Here is a 17,970-nt window from a genome sequence, read left to right on the forward strand (position 1 = left end):
TACATTTTTAATACCATCTGAAAATCTTATGAAATGGTCATTATATGGGTTTGATTGAACTAAATTTGAATGAAGTGAAATATAACCTGTTGATGAATATGACATTGACTCATATTTTCTGAAAACACTAAAATTTATAACATGAATGAATTTCTTATTCGTTGAATTTATGAATTCTTGAGGTAATCTTATTCTAGTTTTATTTATCACTGGAAAATAACGCTTTACCATATTTTTAATCGTAATAAAAATGTCAATTATCAATATTATTTCGAATAATAACTGTGAATTAAATTTAACAGTTAGCGGAATTTATAATGTTACTCTCGTTCCTGTGAGTGGTAAATTTAATCCCATTCTTTTAGACCCTTCAGATTATATATCATTTATTAAAGATGACCATGAAAAAACGTATGATATGTATATAAATAATGTGATAGCGAAATGGGATATTAACATGATTTTAAGTTATTTAAATGAATCATTTATCGTATGGTATGAAGAAAATTTTAAATCAAAACCCGATAAACTTTTTGAACTTGATGAAATAAATAACCTTATTAAATTCCCGCTGAAAATTAAATTTTGTACTCCTCATCTTCGTTCATTGTTGGGGATATTAAATTTTGAAAAAGATGTTGGGGATGTTTTGTATTCTGACACTGGTTCCAATTTCATTTTAATCAAATGTGATAAAGTTAATACCCCAATGAGATTTTCACATCAAACATTAGACCCTAACTCTTACCCATCAATACAAAACATTTTATCCATCAACTTAAACACATTTTCTTTATCATATCCGTTTCAATTATCTGGGAATTCATTTATTCTTCATTCAAAAGATTTATCAAATATTAAATTTAGAATAACTGACCTATTTGATTGTGATTTAGAATTTATGAATGAAATATTATGGCAATTTCAAATAGAGAAAATAGCCGATGAGATAACAGATTAAATATTTATTTTTAAATCATAATAAATGATTAAACCACAGCAACCACAACAACTTAAGGCACAAAACACCCAGGTCCTTCAGACCATTACATACGCCACATATGCATATAATTCAAAGACGGCAGAACAAACGCAAAGGTTGAAATATGGAGATTTGGAGATAGTATTGAAAAATGACCATTTCGAATTCGTTTGCAAAGGTGGTGCAGTGATATCAAATATAAAAGAAATTTTATTTATGAATTCTAAAATTAAAGATATAACGGATGATATAACATCAATTCCACCAGAAGAACAGAGATATTACGCATTAAATGCATTTCCTAAAGTTTTGAAGATTGGAAGATTTAATTTAAATGAGGAATTCATAGAAGGTTTCCTAAATGACATAATGAAGAAGGTGGATAAGGAATATGTGGATAGTGAGTTAAATAAGAAGGCAAATTTGGTTTATGTTGATGAAAAAGATAATGAAATTAAAGAAAAGGTTGAATGGTATCATGAATGGACATTTGAGACTTTTAAAGTTAAAGCCGATACAGAATGGGTTTCAGGATGTTTAGATCTTAAAGCAGATAAAACATATGTTGATGAAAATTATGCAAAGAAGTCGGAAGTAAATGATGTGATTACAAGCATGAAAAATGAAATACTTCAAACATTATATCCTGTTGGTTCTATTTATACATCAATGAACTCAACAAATCCATCAGAAGTTTTAGGTTTTGGTATGTGGAAGCAGATTGTAGATAAATTCTTATACTGTGCTAGATATTCAAAGCAAACAGGAGGTTCGAAGAAAATTAAAGAAGCAAACCTTCCACCGCACACTCATACAGGAACTACAAACACAACAGGTAATCATTCACATTCAATAACAAAAAGAGGTTATACAAATCTTGCAGCGGGTTCGGATAGATGGGGAATGAATAGATATGATATCACAACTGACCCAGTAGATTCAAGCACAGGTATTTTCTGTGGAACCACAGGTAATCATTCACACACTTTCACAACAAATCCAACAGGCTCGGGTAAAGATTACATGCCACCATTTGTGACTGTATTCGCATGGTACCGCGTTCATTGAATGTGCTTGAGCCCAGACTTTTGGGTCAAGGCTTACCGAATGACCAAATATATTTTATGTCTGTAATTAATTAGGTAATGAAGTCTTACGTAGAGACAAGGATGGTTACATTAATGCAACAAAGATAGCATTAGAAGCGGCAGAAAAGAAGTTAAAAGCTTGGGGTTGTTTTGTACAAAAATATTGTGAGTAAATGAACTCATTATTTTTATTGAATTCACCAAAAATAATTTTTAGGGTAGATGGTTAGATCTAACCTCATTTCTAACCTCATTTCTAACCTCATGACATTTTGACAACAACACAGGAGGATTAATGAGGAAGGCACTTATGAAGCATTTTTGAAGAACTGAAGGTGTCACTACGTCACCATGTGTCACTCGGTTAATTAACTTCTCTGAAAAAATGAGACAACATGACATTTTGACAACACAGGAGGATTAATGAGGAAGGCACTTATGAAGCATTTTTGAAGAACTGAAGGTGTCACTACGTCACCATGTGTCACTCGGTTAATTAACTTCTCTGAAAAAATGAGACAACATGACATTTTGACAACACAGGAGGATTAATGAGGAAGGCAAAAATAAATTCCAATCATACTTTATACTGCCTCATTTACAGGTATTTCATCATCAGTAAATGAATCATCATTATCGTTTGGTTCAACCTGTTTATATAATCCTTTCATTTCTTCTTTCAAAACATAACACCATGTTTGTTTACCATCTATTCTTCTCTGTTTCTTATCACATTTATCCTTAATGCTCATTTGGAAATTCTTGTCTTTCATGTCTGATGGTTTGCAGAATAGAGCATTTTCACACGTCATACCTGCACACAATTCATCATAATGTGTATTTATCCATACATCTAAAGGATTTGTTGATAATTCAATTAAATCTTGTTTGGCTTCAGTCATCGGTATGATTCGTACATTAAATGATGAAAGGTCGTAATTGATAAAATATGTTAAAAGGTTATCATAAAATTCCTTTGTGCATGAATTCATCAAATTCTTGAAGTAATCAAATTGACCCTTGAATTTACCATTAACTCTTAAAACTACGTATATTCTGTCTCCAACTTCAATTTTGACAGGGTAGACGTTATTAGTTACGAAAATGAAGTTTGCAACATTCTGAGCAGTTCTTCTGGGTTGATTCTTTTCATTAATTCTAATCTCATTATCCGTAATAATTGATTTCAAAGCGTTGAAGTTTGCGAGTCTATCTTCACCTACATTCTTGAGTTCATTAAGTACAAGAAACATTTTATTCTCAACTACTGAATTGAAATTACCCGTTAGCTCACTTATTTCGGTAATGTTTTTACATGAATAACCAGCGAGAAGTTCAGAAATAATGTCTGTAAATCTGTTTTTACCTGTTCCCTGAAGTCCTTTCAAAATAATTGCTGTTTCATTCTTGATTCCGGGATGTTGAATCATTGATGCAATCCAGCCGAGAAGGTATTTATACACTTCATCGTTATTATCACAAATGGCTTCTTTAATGAAATTCATAAACATCTCAATTTTTGAGTAATCTGGTTTTTCGAGAACGTTGTATTTATAACCTTGAAACGTTGAGAAAACATCTGGAGAATCAGATTTAAAGCAAACACCCTTAACGGTTAATGAGGATAATTGATTTAATAGTACTTCCCATGCTGTTATTGTTTTACCTTCTTCTTTAAATAATTTAATCATTTTAAGTGACTCTTTCATGTTTGATTGAAGAACGAATGATATTTGATTCATTTTGTCGTGTATGTTGTAATCTTTCTGAATGAAGTATTTGTTTCCACAATCTACAAAACGGATTACACGTGATAAATCCTCAATTACTTCAGAATTGTTTTTATACTGATGATTTTCAGCCTTGCGTCTAATATCTGTTATCAAAAACGAGTCATCAAGTTTGATATCAAATGTTATTTTTGGCTTACGTAATAAAGGTAAAACATATTCATCATAATATTCCTTTTGATAAAGTTTTAGAATCTTCACTAAAACAAATGGCGAAGTCATTAAATGTGCATATCTACTACGTGCTTTTTCAAAATTACTTTTTGCATTTTCTGTTAAACTGCAGAAGTTATAAACGTTATTGTATGCTTCATTAATTAAATGATTAGGTAACGAATTAATTGCTTGAAACAGTGTGAATAATGTAACTTCTTTTTCTAAATTCATGTTTCCACCGTCATTATGTACTTCAAAATCACTGATGCCATCGACTATGCTCTGGGCAAGTTTATCGTCAATGTTTACATCTTTGTTTTCATTCATGATAGTCTTTATTTCTTCATTCTTCTGTTCAACTCTTACCTTAATATTCAAATCATTTAATATATCATTCACTGTTCTGGTTAATGTTGAATCATAACTTCCACGAATGAATGAGTATGTATTGATTGGTTCTGTTGCATTCTTGCGAACTCTTGAATCAGCCATAACTACTAATGAACGCTTTGAATCATCAATAGAAGTCATTATATCAATATCATAATCATTGCAAGAATAACATTTAATCATTCTGTTCGAGGTTGAATAGAAGAAATTAGTGTTGCAATAAATGTGAAGACCTCCTGAAGCGGTTTTAACGATAACATCTTTATCCGAAAGTTTTGATAGAATGTCTTTTCTAACTGTTTCTTTAAGTTCATCATTGTACGATTTATTGATATCAACATCTATAATAGTTAAATTTGAAATTTTATTTACTAATAAAGCTGTACCAGTTTTCCTTCCTCTTCCTCCATCATGTTTGAGGTAGTTATGTAAATCAATCTTGTTTTCATCAATTCTTTCGTTGAGGGTTTTAGTTTCTGCCACAACTAATTCCTCAGCTAATGAATCAATAACTTTTTCATCAGAAATGATAAAGTTGCTGTTGTTGTTTGTTGCTGTCATTTATATAGGAATAAAAAAATAAAAATAATTTTAAAACTAACTTTATTTTTGGACTACATCATATTTCCAGGACTGTTGTCAAAATGTCATGTTGTCTCATTTTTTCAGAGAAGTTAATTAACCGAGTGACACATGGTGACATAGTGCACCTTCAGTTCTTCAAAAATAATTAATTATGAATAACCTGAAACCATTAACGTAAACATTAACGTAAACATCATATTTCCAGGACTGTTGTCAAAATGTCATGTTGTCTCATTTTTTCAGAGAAGTTAATTAACCGAGTGACACATGGTGACATAGTGACACCTTCAGTTCTTCAAAAATAATTCATAAATGCCTTCCTCCTGTGTTGTTGTCAAAATGTCATTTGTCCTCATTTTTTTCAGAGAAGTTAAATAACCGAGTGACACATGGTGACATAGTTACACCTTCAGTTCTTCAAAAATAATTAATTATTGAATAACCTGAAACCATTAACGATAAAATAACTGATAACAAATTTTTATTTTTATCATAAATGGATACCCCACAAGCTCAAAATTTACCACGAATCATAACAAGGGAGGAAACGATAAAAATGATGCGAGAACTTGCTAAAAATAACAAACCACTAAAACTGAGAAAATGTGGTTATGCAGTAATGATGGAAAGAGAGACGTTGTCGAAGAGGAATAAAAATTAAATTTGGATTGAGTTTAAAAATTCATCTTTATTAAATTCATCTCTTCCAATCAATTTATTTATTCTATTAAATTCTTTTATTTTTGCTTCACCCAGTTTAAGGATTGAACGGTAAGTTTCTAATTTTTCGATTATTTCTTTCCTCTCTTCATCGTTTTCAATTACTTTAGTTTTATGGGCATCAACCCCACCGCATTGCGGCTTCTTTTTATAATAGCATATTTTTGATTTAATTCTGTTTAGTTTCTTTTTATATTCATCGTCTGGACTCTTGGATGCTTCGTTGTCACCCATTTCTTACGAAATAAAAAAATTAAATATTATTTAAATATAATGGAGTAATAAAATAAATCGGAATTTCTATTAATTTATTGTCAACTTCAACTAATGCATTGCCGTTAATATATCTAACAAATTCAGCTATTGTGTCAAATCTTCGTCTTCTTTTTGTCATTGATTTATCAGTTTTTCCATAATCGAGATGAATCAAAACTTTATCCCCTTGTTTAAAATTCATGAGCCCCGAATTAATTTGTTCACGTTTAACATCATTTAACCTTTCCATTTGCTTTCTAATATATTCCCATTCTTTTGAAATATCATTTTTCATTTCCACTGGTTTCATGTTTATAGTTCTATGCCATGTATTATTGTAATAATATACTAACTGTTGTATGATGGAGTCATGATTTCCATCCCAGTATATCTGACCGTTAACCCTAACGCATCTCTAAGAGTTTCTCATTACCGCATCAACTATTTTATTATGAAACGTATATGGAGAGGATGGAAAAGAAAAAATTAATTTGTGGGAATATATGAGTCATAGTTGCCTGAAATCCTTTATCACATCACCCCTTATATTATCTACTCTTTCATGATCTAGTAAGTATTGTATAGCTCTTCTTGTTTCCTGTTCTGTTTTCCCTTTCACCGGAATGCAATATAAATATCTAGTGTTAATGTTAATGGCAAATAAATAAGTAACGTTTCCTTTTGAATATTTCCAGATGATCGATTTCGTATGAATATGGATATGGTGCAAATGAAGGGCGACTAAATTTTTTCTTTAACGGTTGAATTTTGTCGGGTCAATTGGTTTATTTAATATCTTGAAATCCTTTTTAAAATCTTTTTGCTTCTTTAATGTTTGAAATGGATATAATAAAGTGAATGATGAAGGATTAACTGAAGGAGGAGGCGGTACTGTCGTTGGAGGTTTTGGTGTTGCAGGTGGTTTAATTTTATCTGCTTTGATTTTGGATGATGAAGTTTTGGAATTCATTCCCCCCTTCATTAATTCTGGATGTATTCTATTCATTTGTTTTAAATATGCTGTATATAAAGGTTTGATATACTTTCCCGCTTCGAGTTTATGTTGAAGGATGAATTCCAAAAGTTGATCTTCATTTAAAAGTCGGGCTGAATATGGTTTAACTAATGAATCATAAATTAAAGCTTGTGCATCATTTATGGTCTGAAGGGTTAGGGCGTTTTGTTCCTTTAGCTGTTGAACATTTGGCTGTTGAACATTTGCTACTTTAGACCTCGGCTTTGGCTTTTGCGGCTCAGGATTATATAAATTATATAATTCATCAATATCTTCTTCTGTTAATACTTTATTTTTGAAATCTTTCAACTGTTTAAGTTGTGATTTAGTTTTTCCCTTTGTATATTCATTATTTTTAATTTTGTCTTTAATTTCAGAAATTATTCTATCATGATATTTCAAAATTTCATTTTTATAATATGGATAATAATATTCCATATCATCACCCGTTATATTATTATTATGTTTTTGGAGATATGATTTTAATTCATAATAACTAAGAAAATTTTGATTAAGTACTAAATCATCAATTAAAATTTTTAAATCTGTGTTATTCATTTATATAAAAATAAAATAAATGTTTTAAGGGTGCCCGCCTCTTTGAATCATAGTATCAAAACCATCATTTACATATTGAATCCCATCATTAACGGTTCCTTTTGTCTCTTCTGTGGCATTTCATTAAAAATAAAATTTTAAATTGTATTAAATAAATGGCATACAACATCCATTTTCACAACATACAGCCTTAGTGTGTGCTCCTGTTAATGCAGTCTTACCGATTGTTAAGCGAGTCATTGACCCGTTTTTAAGTTGTAAATTAATATTCTGACCATCAAATATCACTTTATCATTTATTATATCCAAATATTTTTTAGGTGTTAATTGCTTATTTTGTCTTAAACTAACACCCTTCATTTTTTGTGCAATCTTTTTAAAATCACTTCCATCGATTGAACCGTTGAATGATGTATAACACTTAGGACATAAAGCAACCATGTTATCACCTTGTTTCTCAATTGCTAAACCCAATAACTTCTTCTCATGTGCTTTTTCTTCAGCTTTATTCTTTAATTTAGGTTTAAATTTCTCATCAAAACAGAAGAAATCAAAAGGTGCGAATTTGAAAATGTTTTTATCATAAAATTGTTTATCTGTAACAATTGCTTGAAATGCTTGAGTGTTAGGAAGACATGGATCGCCAGCGATTGCCCAATAAGATGAATCAGTATCACTTTCAATGAAATGAAAACGATTAACATTCAAGCATTTATACATAAAATCATAAATGAAAACCAAATACCAGTATTTAGCATTATCTAAAGTGAAGAATGCCTCTTGTAAACATGTATCACATCTATAAAATCTATCTTTGAGCATCACTTGATATGTATCCTCTCCTATTTCTCTTATGTTTTTAAACTTATTTGACATACATGCAACGCGTGCCTTCTGTGCATTCATTATTTTAGTCTTTGCGTAATTTTGTGTATTCATTGCATCGTAACCATATGATCCATTAAGTGAAATCTTGCAAAATAAACTTTTTCCTTTATTTCCTTCTAATTCAGCCTTTTATCTTTCGTTCATAAATTTGTTCGCAAATTCATTAAAACAGGTGTTTTTAGTAAATGTTAAAATTGATTGAATATCATCGATGATAAAATGAAATCTGTCTATTAGATACCAAAGATAATAAGAAGAAAATGGTTGATATTGGTTGTGTGTTGATGCTAATTGAGTTAATTTCCTCTGTTTCTGGTCAACCGGTAGATTGTTTGATTTCATGTAATTATACATAAAACCGCCAATTGTTTTTTCATCTGTGATAATATCTAAGTTTCTTATTATCGGTAAAAAGTTTATGTAATCATTAATGTATTTTTCATCAATGTGACCCTTTACTTCAGCCACGAATAAAGTATTTTTCTTCTTAATTATTCCCAGTGCTTTTGCTTTCTTTGTTGCTGTATCACAAATGATAACACCATTCAATCTTCCCGGCATACACATTTTATGGTCAGTATATTGAATGAAATCATGAGGATTAGATGAAAATGATGAAGGATATAATGAATTAAAATCAACACCAACGAAATGAGTCATGATGTTGGTGGTGTCCTCATTTGATACAGTTTTAGTTTCTGGATTATATGAAAGTTTATTAATGTGCGTGATTCCTTTAAGATTAACACGATGTTGAACATTTGATAGACCACCAGTAATTCCATTACGGAGAATGTGATAAGCTTCAACTGAATCTAAAGTCATTGGTAAATTATTTTTTAATGCGTAATTTCTTAAATTGATTCTTAAACGTTGAACATCTTCATCTTTATTTGATTTCACGACATTGCAATAACAACACATTAACTGACAATTTTCTTTAGTATGTGGTTTTTCATTATCGATTCTATCCAATGTTAGTTTATTAGCATATGTAAACGCTTTACCACACATTTTGCATTTAGATGAAAGGATTAAATCGTGATAGTATTGAAAATCATCCATTGAAACATTATTTTTAGTATCCCTTTCTGCTTTTTCATCTTGTTTCTTATATGATTCAATTTTATATTTCCAATACTTTTTCGTTAATTCAAAACTTGATTCTATCTCTTCCTCAGGATATTTTTCATTAGGATTAAAGTCTTTATATGCTAAAGCGTAACGAATCATTGAAGCATTCGATGATAAAGAAAGATTATGAAGCATGTCAATTTTATAAACAAATGTTTCTTCAATAATTTTATCAATTGGGTCAATCATAATTTCAACATCTTTATTGCAATAATGAATAAAATATTCTAATCTATTCTTAAAGTTTTTAGCATCATTGAGATATATTTGATAATCACTATCTGATATAGTTTCTTGGGTTAATGCTGAATAAAATGAATCTTGAGTGAATGGTTCCTCTTTATATAATTCTTCTTCGTAATTTTCCCATGTGATAAATTGATAAGGGAAAAAGGATTTAACACGTGATTTATTGTTTCCGAAATCTTGAGTGAATTGGTCTAATGTCCCACCCGCTATATAATTTCTGATGTCAATAAATCTCAATTCATATGGAACGTTTGTTTTCTTTACAATGATTTGCTTAAATTGTGAAGATGAACCCAGCATTGATTTTATTTTCCATTTTGCAGTGTTTAAATCACGAAGAATTAAATTTAAATCAAACTTTCCCGAATTAAAACCTATGATATTCACTTTATTGAATTCCTCATCTAGAAGTTCTTTAAATGCTTCCTTCTGTTTTTCATTTAATGTATGAGACAAAGTCCCCGCCGTTTGGTCTGAAAGACCTTCAGGACTCAAAGAGTCCGTTTGCGACTTCATTAATTCTTCATATTGTTCAATATTTGATTTAGCAACTAATGAACAGGTTGAAAATAAAAACTCAATCCAACCAGAAATAAAAGAATCACTCGAAGTTAAGCAAAAATTCCTCGTATATGTTTTATCATTTAATTTAACCGTTGATGATACCATGAATGGTTTTAAGTAAGCGTTCAAAGTTGCACACTCAGAAAGTTGTAATTCTTCTTTAGTCTCTAATGTTTCGAAGTCAAAAGTAATATAATATCTTGTCGGTTGATAATATTCCTGCAAATTGTGAGCTAATAACCACTGATATATCTTCTGTTTCGTAATATGTGGTGCATATGGTTGCTGTGCCTTTTGCAACTGAACGTCTTGAATTAATCTTCCATTATTTTCTTTACATTTCTCACAATGCTTTAAAAATCTTCTTTGGTTTTTCCTTTCTGGATCATCACGGATAGAATAAACTTCTTCTTTACAATATGGATAAACTTTATAGCCGGTGAGTGCTTCAACGTCTGTTATTCTGTCAGCGTGAAGTTTTCCACATGGACTCTGTGTTAATAAAATATTTACTGTTTCAAATTCTGGATCTATCATTATTGATTCCACTAATGGAAAGTCTACCTTATTTATGTCCACGTCTTCTGGTTGAGGATCACAATAATAGAAATCAATATTAACATTTAACATTCTCGCTAATCTCTCACTTTCTGATGAAATGTCAAACCCTTCATATGAATCTATTGCTTCATTTAAATAGCTTCTACGAGTTTTAGGATTAGCACCATCAGGAATGTTATAGAAGCGTTTAAATAACCTTCTACCTTCTGCTCTAATTTGATTATCATTCATTTTAGCTGTTCCGTTTTTGTTCATTTATGTAAGAATAAAAAATTAAAAAATAAATAAAAATAAAGTTTATTTTTTAAAGCCCATAAAATGAATTAAGAACACATAAATTTTTATCATCTGCAACGTGACGAATACATTTTAATTTACTCAAGAATGTGTACCCTGATACATTAAATCTAATTCCTGTCTTATTTAATTTCACAACTTTGAAAAGGAATGTATGAATAGCTATAAAATGATGAGAAGATGTTTTATGGGTTGCTTCCATTTTTTCTGAAATAAATGAATAAATATAATGTTTATAAGTTTTCATATCTTTTATATTCTTAATAACGAATGGTATAGACCTTTCAACTTCGTCTTCCTTCGGTGCTGTTCTTTCATATGAAACATTATTAGTATCTTCAATAATGAAACCACAATCACACAAAATTTTATATGTTCCAATGGTTTCTTTTGATATTTTATCTAATAAATCAAAAACTTTATCAACACCTGTGCATTTATTTAAATAATAATTTGTGTAAATATCATGATCTTCTTTCTTAATCGTATTAGTTGCATATGTCACGTTTTTTAGTGCTTTTTTGAATTTTTTGGAATCTAAAGGTGGTGAAAGTAGGATACAGGGGTATTCTTCATTATCAATAAATTGTAACTTATGTTTACGAATAAATTTAGTACCTTCTTCTGAAAGTGTTTCGTCTATTTCACCATCTAATAAATTTTGTGTTGATTCTGAGACATAATTTTTATATCTTTCTTCATGAGATTTCTGAACTGCTGATTCTGAAGCTGGGATATTCATTAAACCCTCTACTTCATTTTCAACTTCTCTTAATTCCTTAATTTTTTCATCTATTTCATCTCTTATTTTTTTCAGTCTTTCAATTTCATCATATTCATCATCTTTAATCCGTTCTTCATAATATTCAGGGAAAACATCAGGTTCTTTAGGTTTTTCTTCTTCAGATGTGGGATATAAGAAATTTATAACATCATCTTTATTCATTTTTCCATCATAATCTAAATCATTTAATAACTCGGCAAATTTTTGACAATTTCTTAAATAATATTTACTAACTTCATAACACATCTCATCTAATATATCCTTTATTTCCTCGTTTGTGAATCCTAATTTTTTAACGTCGTTAGTCTTGACACTCATTTTATACGAATTAAAAATAAATTCTTTTAAAATGTAAGACATAATTTTTTAAAGTTTATTTTTTTATTTTTTATTTCATTATGGTAGTGAATCTTTTACTCGTTTATGAGGTCTTTGATTATGACTCCATTGATTCCATTCAGGATTTAAACAATGTTTAATTAATCGCGGAATATCTGACATCATCTATATATAGCTTCTTTTATAAAAGATGAAATAAATTATTTTAAAATTAATGTTAATTTTTTAATGATTTATAAATAAATATATTTTATTTTTTATTTCATTATGTATGGGCTGAGTGTAAATGTCTTACAATTTTGAAAATTTTTTAAATCTTGATTTATTCAAAAACGTAAGAATAAAAACCGTAAGAATCATACATTTTTTACTTCATATGTTAAAAAAAATGATACAAAATCGCTCGATATTATATGAATTCTTACGTTTACAAAAAAAGTCACACAACCCTTCAACATATACTACTATGATAGGTATTGAAAAAACTTATGAAAAAAGAGGAAACAACACAGAATTCTCTTCAAATGAACCCGGTTATGGTTTTATATTGGCAAAAATGGGAATATAAATTTTAATATGTCTGATCAAGGCATTCAAATAAATACTATGAATTACAAAGTATTTATAAGCATCAAATCGATTCATATATTGAGCTATATCAACTGAAAACAGAAAATGAAGAAGAATTAAACTGAATTTACAAAATGATCAAAGCCGAGTTGATTTATTCAACGAAATATCTTCATTTTGCGGCAATGAATGATAGTAAAGAAACAGCTGAACTTCTTATCTCTCACGATGCAAATATCAGTGAAAAGGATGAAAATGGAGTAACTGCTCTTCATTTATATAATATATATATCTTAAGATATTTTATATAATTCGAATTTTACTTTATATAAGAAACAAAAAAAAAATAAAAATAAATAAATAAATTAAACAATAGCTAGTTGAGCTTGTTCACGCTCAATAATTGTCTCAATTTCCTGAATTGTATCATAAGAAATCTTATGGAAACCTTCAGTTCTGAAGTAGAAAGAGAATTCGATTGGAATTCCTGTGTTATACAATATTTCGTAGGGATCTCTCGAAATAGATATCTTGTGAGCAGGAGATCCCATTGCTAGAATCAAATCATATGGATTGTCATCTCTCATATCGAAAACAGGGGAAAAATCCAATCCGAAACTAGCATGTGTTGCTTTAACTTTCGAAACAACGCAATGAGGTTCGCAACCCAATTCAGTGATTCTCTTTGATATCTTAAGAGAAGCGCACAACAAAGTAATCAATGCCCTGAAATGCGAAATGTTCTGATCCAAAAGTGCCGAATAAATCTTTATCGCCATTGTTGATCTCGCGACTGGCCAAAGATGTTGATATTCTTTGCACTCTTTTATAACAATTGTTTTGACTTCTTCAATTATATCAATACTGTCAAGTTTATTGATATAAAAAGTAGCAACAAAAGCATTGTTCACCTGTATAGAACTGAATGATTCTTCCCCGGCTAATGCTTCGTAAACTTCAGGTGGAATAAATTGTAAACCTAACAATTTTAATTGGTTGAGTTCATTTCTCCATAATCTTGTACTTTCGTATTCCCTTGTCTTATCTCTGATGACACACACGTAATTCACTCTTCCGCAGTCTAGTTCTATACCATCCAACTTGTACTTGAGAGCTTCCATGACGACATCTTTCTTTTTTTCGTCTTTTGGATGAAACAAAATTTTGTCGACGTCGTTTTCGTCTGTTCCATCATTTGGGATGATATTTGCAATGGATTTGATGGCGTCATCGAACTTCATGCCTTCTAATGGTGGAGCGGAAAGGAATTCTTCAATTACCATAGAAGATCTGATAATTACATTTTGGGAATTCAACAAAATGTGGTTTTCTAATAGATCATCTCTTAATTCTTCACTGTTGAGTAGATCTATCACGACAGCTGATGATTTCTTCATCTCTTCCTCGCGAGTACTCAATGTCAAATTTGTAGAAATTTGACCTTTATTTGTGTCAAATTTTGGCATGGTCGAAATTATGGATTTCGAGATTGTGTTGAAGGAAAGCCAGTATGTGCCGCTGGAAGTGCTGATGGAGAGTATGAAGGCGATGAGGCCAATGGAGATGATGGCGGAAAGAGTGGAATAAAATTGAATTTGGTGATTTGATTTGTCTAAGCGAGTTGACAGGGAAACAGCACAGAAATTGGTGTACATGGTGGATGTGGTGATGATTTGGGAAAGAATTTGGTCGAAATTGTCCGTTTTGTAACGTTCGGATTTGATATCAAAGATATTAAGGGAAATAATGTCAATTGAAGTGAACAGAGCTCTTCTGTCGGTTGGAGCATTGACTTCTGTGGTAATATAAAGTGAAATGTCAACAACTTTTGGTGAATTCTTGGAAAATTTCTGCATTCCGCTCGCAACCATTTGTCTCGCGAAATCTATCATGGTGAATAAGTTTTCTGTGTGTTTGGCTCTCATTTCTGTTGTTGCTGTCTCGTTTACGGTCGAATCTTCCAAGATTCTTCTTCTTTGATTTTCTTCTTCGTCCAAAGCATTTTCAATATAGTTTATTTTGGCTTTGCACTGTTTTGGTTCATTTTCTTGGCGTTCGTCCGAAAGAGGAAGTCTATCGTCTGACAGTGAACTTCCCCTCAAATTGGGAGAAATTGTAAACATCGAGTTAAGTTCTTTTATCTTTTCTAGTGTTTCTTTAGTGATTTTCTTCGATGTCGACAATTTGGAAAATGCCTGTAATGTGTTTAATGTGCTTCTGAGCATTCTTAGTGAATTTGTTGATGAATCAGAGTTATATACTTCATCATTCGAAGACAACAAGAATAATTGACCAATCTTTAGCATCTGTTGTGACAATAGATAAGCATACGATGATATTCCGATATCTGTTGCGTTTTCTTTAAGAGAAACCCAAACTAATTCGTTCATTCCCCAAGTTATTGCAACAAAAATCAAAAATACAGCTGTGCGTTTCAATACTAATGTTCTCTCTATTGTCCTATTGGTCAGAGAGTTCGTATGTGTCTTAGAAATGATTAATTCTCTGTTATATCTTACATTATTATCTTCCTGTTGGCCAGAATTGCTGCTGTCCTTCACCCATGATATTAATTCACGTGTTTTCTGGATCAGATCTGTTTTTGAGAGCTTAAACAAAGATTGGAAGCTTGAATTAATTGATTTCGTCAAATTATGAGAGAAAAACCACAAAAGAATAGGTCCGAGTATGAGAAACACTGCCATCTGTATTCTGCAGATCAATGTGACCAACCTGATGAGTTTTAGAGCGTAATTGCATAAAGATGTGATTGTATCATCCAAAATTGCAGAAAAAATGACCAAATCTGTTGTACCTTTGACGTATATCCCATCATAACCAGGATCCCCGCCTTCCACAATGTTTTGGAAGCTGGAAGCGAGAAATCTGATTGATGACTCAACAGTTGATGGAATTCGAGTCACATTGAAAGGATGAACAAGCCAACTTTCAATTAAACCGTCAAATTTCCTATCTATAACGTATTCTTTGATTTTTGACGTGTAATTTGTAATGGAATTTGTCATTGACTGCAAATCAGCTGTTAGATTGGTCAGTCTTGTTGGGAACAGGGATGTATCGTACACGTCACTTGAAATCATCGATACATTTATGGAATTGTTCAATTTAATCAAAGTTGTTATGAAAGAACCGGCGGAAATGGACTGTAAGATATTGTAAGCATCTATTGATGCGTTCCAGATGCTTTTGACCTCACTCTTGGCCCATCCATTCATTGCCAAATTAAAAGTATATAAAATTATTCCGATATACACTAAAATATACTGAGTACAGTGCGAGTGTATGTTGGAATCTTCGTTTCTGTTGCCAGATCTCGATACTAACGCATAAGTTAGGTTATTATTTTCAGTTTCTGTGTTGTAATGCGTTATTTCACAGAAAGTTGAGTATATTTGGCCGAGATTTCCTGATTTCCCGTACTGACTGAATATATTTGTGAGGTTTAAGTAGTTATTTGCCACATCATTTGACAATGAAACCAAATGTTCAACGTTATCGTTAACGATTTCGTTCCAAAACATGCCGAGAGTGTTGGAATAGTCATTGAGAATAGCTTGAGCACGAATTGTGACGAAAGTTGGCCTGACAATATTTTCATAGTAAATTAAACGGACTTGGTAGATAGTATTATTAGGTTTGAGTTCTGTTATTGTATCTAATGCCTTTTTCATGCGTTCTTCGTTGCTTATTTCTTGAGAAACTAAAAATAAAATTTCATTAATTATAATACTACCGGAATTTCTTGATTCTAAGTAATCTAACAGCTCGTTCGGGAAATCCATCTTCGCTGCTGCCCTTGTAATGATGTTTTCGAGGTTTGTTGTACCGTATTTGTCAAGATTTTGGTAAGAATGCATCTGAATTGCTTCTCTAACAGGAATTAATATGTATTCCGATGTAAAGTATACAATTACCGATACGATTACGAAGCTAATATTAAGCATTATCAAGTAAAACGTGATATATGATTCTCCATCGAGTTTTACGAAGATTGTAATGATATTAATTAGACAGCCGACGATAGTAGCGAGTGAATATAAGATGTGAAGATTTGAACTTGCGTTTTTGATTTGAAAAAACAGATAAATTACCAAAATTGCCAGAGAAATGCCGTTTATTAGGCCAACTGTTAGGGAACTTTTGATGTAGAAGTTGAAACTCGGCACGAAGAACTGAAAAATTGATATTATGTAGTTGACAATGATACGTTTATGATTAAAAATCAAATCTTTCTTAGGAAGGCCGTATTGTATGAAGTATTCGATGTATGTTGAAAAAATAGTTAAAGCTAATGTAATAATGCAAAGTAAAAACTGTAAATAATGATCAGTAAAAGAACCGGAAAAAATGTAAGCAATTGCAGCATAGCTTGCCGGAATGATGATAACATGTAAACCTACAACAGCTAAAGCGAATGGTATAAAGGAGATCTTGTTTTGATGATTGCCAATGTAAAAGAAATAAATTATGATTGAAAGTATACCATAATAGACAAGACATATGCATACCAACGAGTAGGAAAGATAATCTAAATCTTGGATTTCTTTAACTCCTGTCCAAAATGAAAATATGCATTGTAAAAGAGTTAAAAGTGAATTTTTTGTGGTTTCCGATTTCCATTCGAGCTTCGATGAACAAAATAAGAACTGAGCAACTATTTGTATGCCAAAAAAGATAAGTCCGATGATGAAAATTAATCTTATTCGAACTACTTTGTCTTCAATGGCGTTAAGGAGATTAAATAGCTTCTGCTGTCTTTGTTGTTTACCGATTGGGCCTATTAAATCAGAAAGCGCTCGAGACATTTAAAGAAAAAAAAGTATTACAATAAAAAAAATTACGGTGAAAAATAAACAGGGGTAATTATACTTTCAAAAATATTGATAAGGTACTACCCCCTATAAATTTCATGTAAAATCAACAATATTGGATCGATATATTATTTATCTTGAGAGGAGATTTTTCAATTTGTATTGTAAAGTTTTTCAATGTGATATTTTGAAAGGAATGAGTGAAAGGTTGAA

General features: G+C 30.8%; 7 protein-coding genes across 7 annotated transcripts, besides 3 other annotated features; 3 read left to right on the forward strand and 4 right to left on the reverse strand.

Annotated features, from left to right (window-relative positions):
• Window positions 1-6,703: part of a mobile genetic element that runs on past the window's edge.
• TVAGG3_0883340 (uncharacterized protein) lies at window positions 986-1,452 on the forward strand (the record flags this gene model as incomplete). Its single annotated transcript, XM_051250509.1, has 1 exon — window positions 986-1,452. A coding segment is annotated over one exon (467 nt), but the record flags the coding sequence as incomplete, so codon positions are not given.
• Window positions 1,652-2,050, forward strand: TVAGG3_0883350 (phage tail repeat-like family; the record flags this gene model as incomplete). Its single annotated transcript, XM_051250510.1, has 1 exon — window positions 1,652-2,050. One exon carries the CDS (start codon window positions 1,652-1,654, stop codon window positions 2,048-2,050), a length of 399 nt encoding a protein of 132 aa, XP_051085985.1.
• On the reverse strand, window positions 2,655-4,967 carry TVAGG3_0883360 (uncharacterized protein; the record flags this gene model as incomplete). The annotated part of the gene is made up of 1 exon (XM_051250511.1): window positions 2,655-4,967. One exon carries the CDS (start codon window positions 4,965-4,967, stop codon window positions 2,655-2,657), a length of 2,313 nt encoding a protein of 770 aa, XP_051085986.1.
• TVAGG3_0883370 (uncharacterized protein) lies at window positions 5,649-5,945 on the reverse strand (the record flags this gene model as incomplete). Its single annotated transcript, XM_051250512.1, has 1 exon — window positions 5,649-5,945. The coding sequence occupies one exon, from the start codon at window positions 5,943-5,945 to the stop codon at window positions 5,649-5,651; it is 297 nt and encodes a 98-aa protein (XP_051085987.1).
• A 983-nt stretch (window positions 6,704-7,686) lies between the features above and the next one.
• Window positions 7,687-8,445, reverse strand: TVAGG3_0883380 (uncharacterized protein; the record flags this gene model as incomplete). Its single annotated transcript, XM_051250513.1, has 1 exon — window positions 7,687-8,445. The coding sequence occupies one exon, from the start codon at window positions 8,443-8,445 to the stop codon at window positions 7,687-7,689; it is 759 nt and encodes a 252-aa protein (XP_051085988.1).
• Window positions 8,446-10,191: 1,746 nt separating this feature from the next.
• Window positions 10,192-10,378: a mobile genetic element.
• Window positions 10,379-11,919: 1,541 nt separating this feature from the next.
• Window positions 11,920-12,368: a mobile genetic element.
• A 691-nt stretch (window positions 12,369-13,059) lies between these two features.
• Window positions 13,060-13,236, forward strand: TVAGG3_0883410 (Ankyrin repeat family; the record flags this gene model as incomplete). The annotated part of the gene is made up of 1 exon (XM_001316617.1): window positions 13,060-13,236. The coding sequence occupies one exon, from the start codon at window positions 13,060-13,062 to the stop codon at window positions 13,234-13,236; it is 177 nt and encodes a 58-aa protein (XP_001316652.1).
• A 47-nt stretch (window positions 13,237-13,283) lies between these two features.
• Window positions 13,284-17,766, reverse strand: TVAGG3_0883420 (Family A G protein-coupled receptor-like family; the record flags this gene model as incomplete). The annotated part of the gene is made up of 1 exon (XM_001316616.1): window positions 13,291-17,751. The coding sequence occupies one exon, from the start codon at window positions 17,749-17,751 to the stop codon at window positions 13,291-13,293; it is 4,461 nt and encodes a 1,486-aa protein (XP_001316651.1).
• Between the last annotated feature and the right edge of the window lie 204 nt (window positions 17,767-17,970).

The sequence above is a fragment of the Trichomonas vaginalis genome, chromosome VI (genome assembly GCF_026262505.1).
Source record: "Trichomonas vaginalis G3 chromosome VI, whole genome shotgun sequence".
NCBI classification, from domain to species: Eukaryota; Parabasalia; order Trichomonadida; family Trichomonadidae; genus Trichomonas; species Trichomonas vaginalis.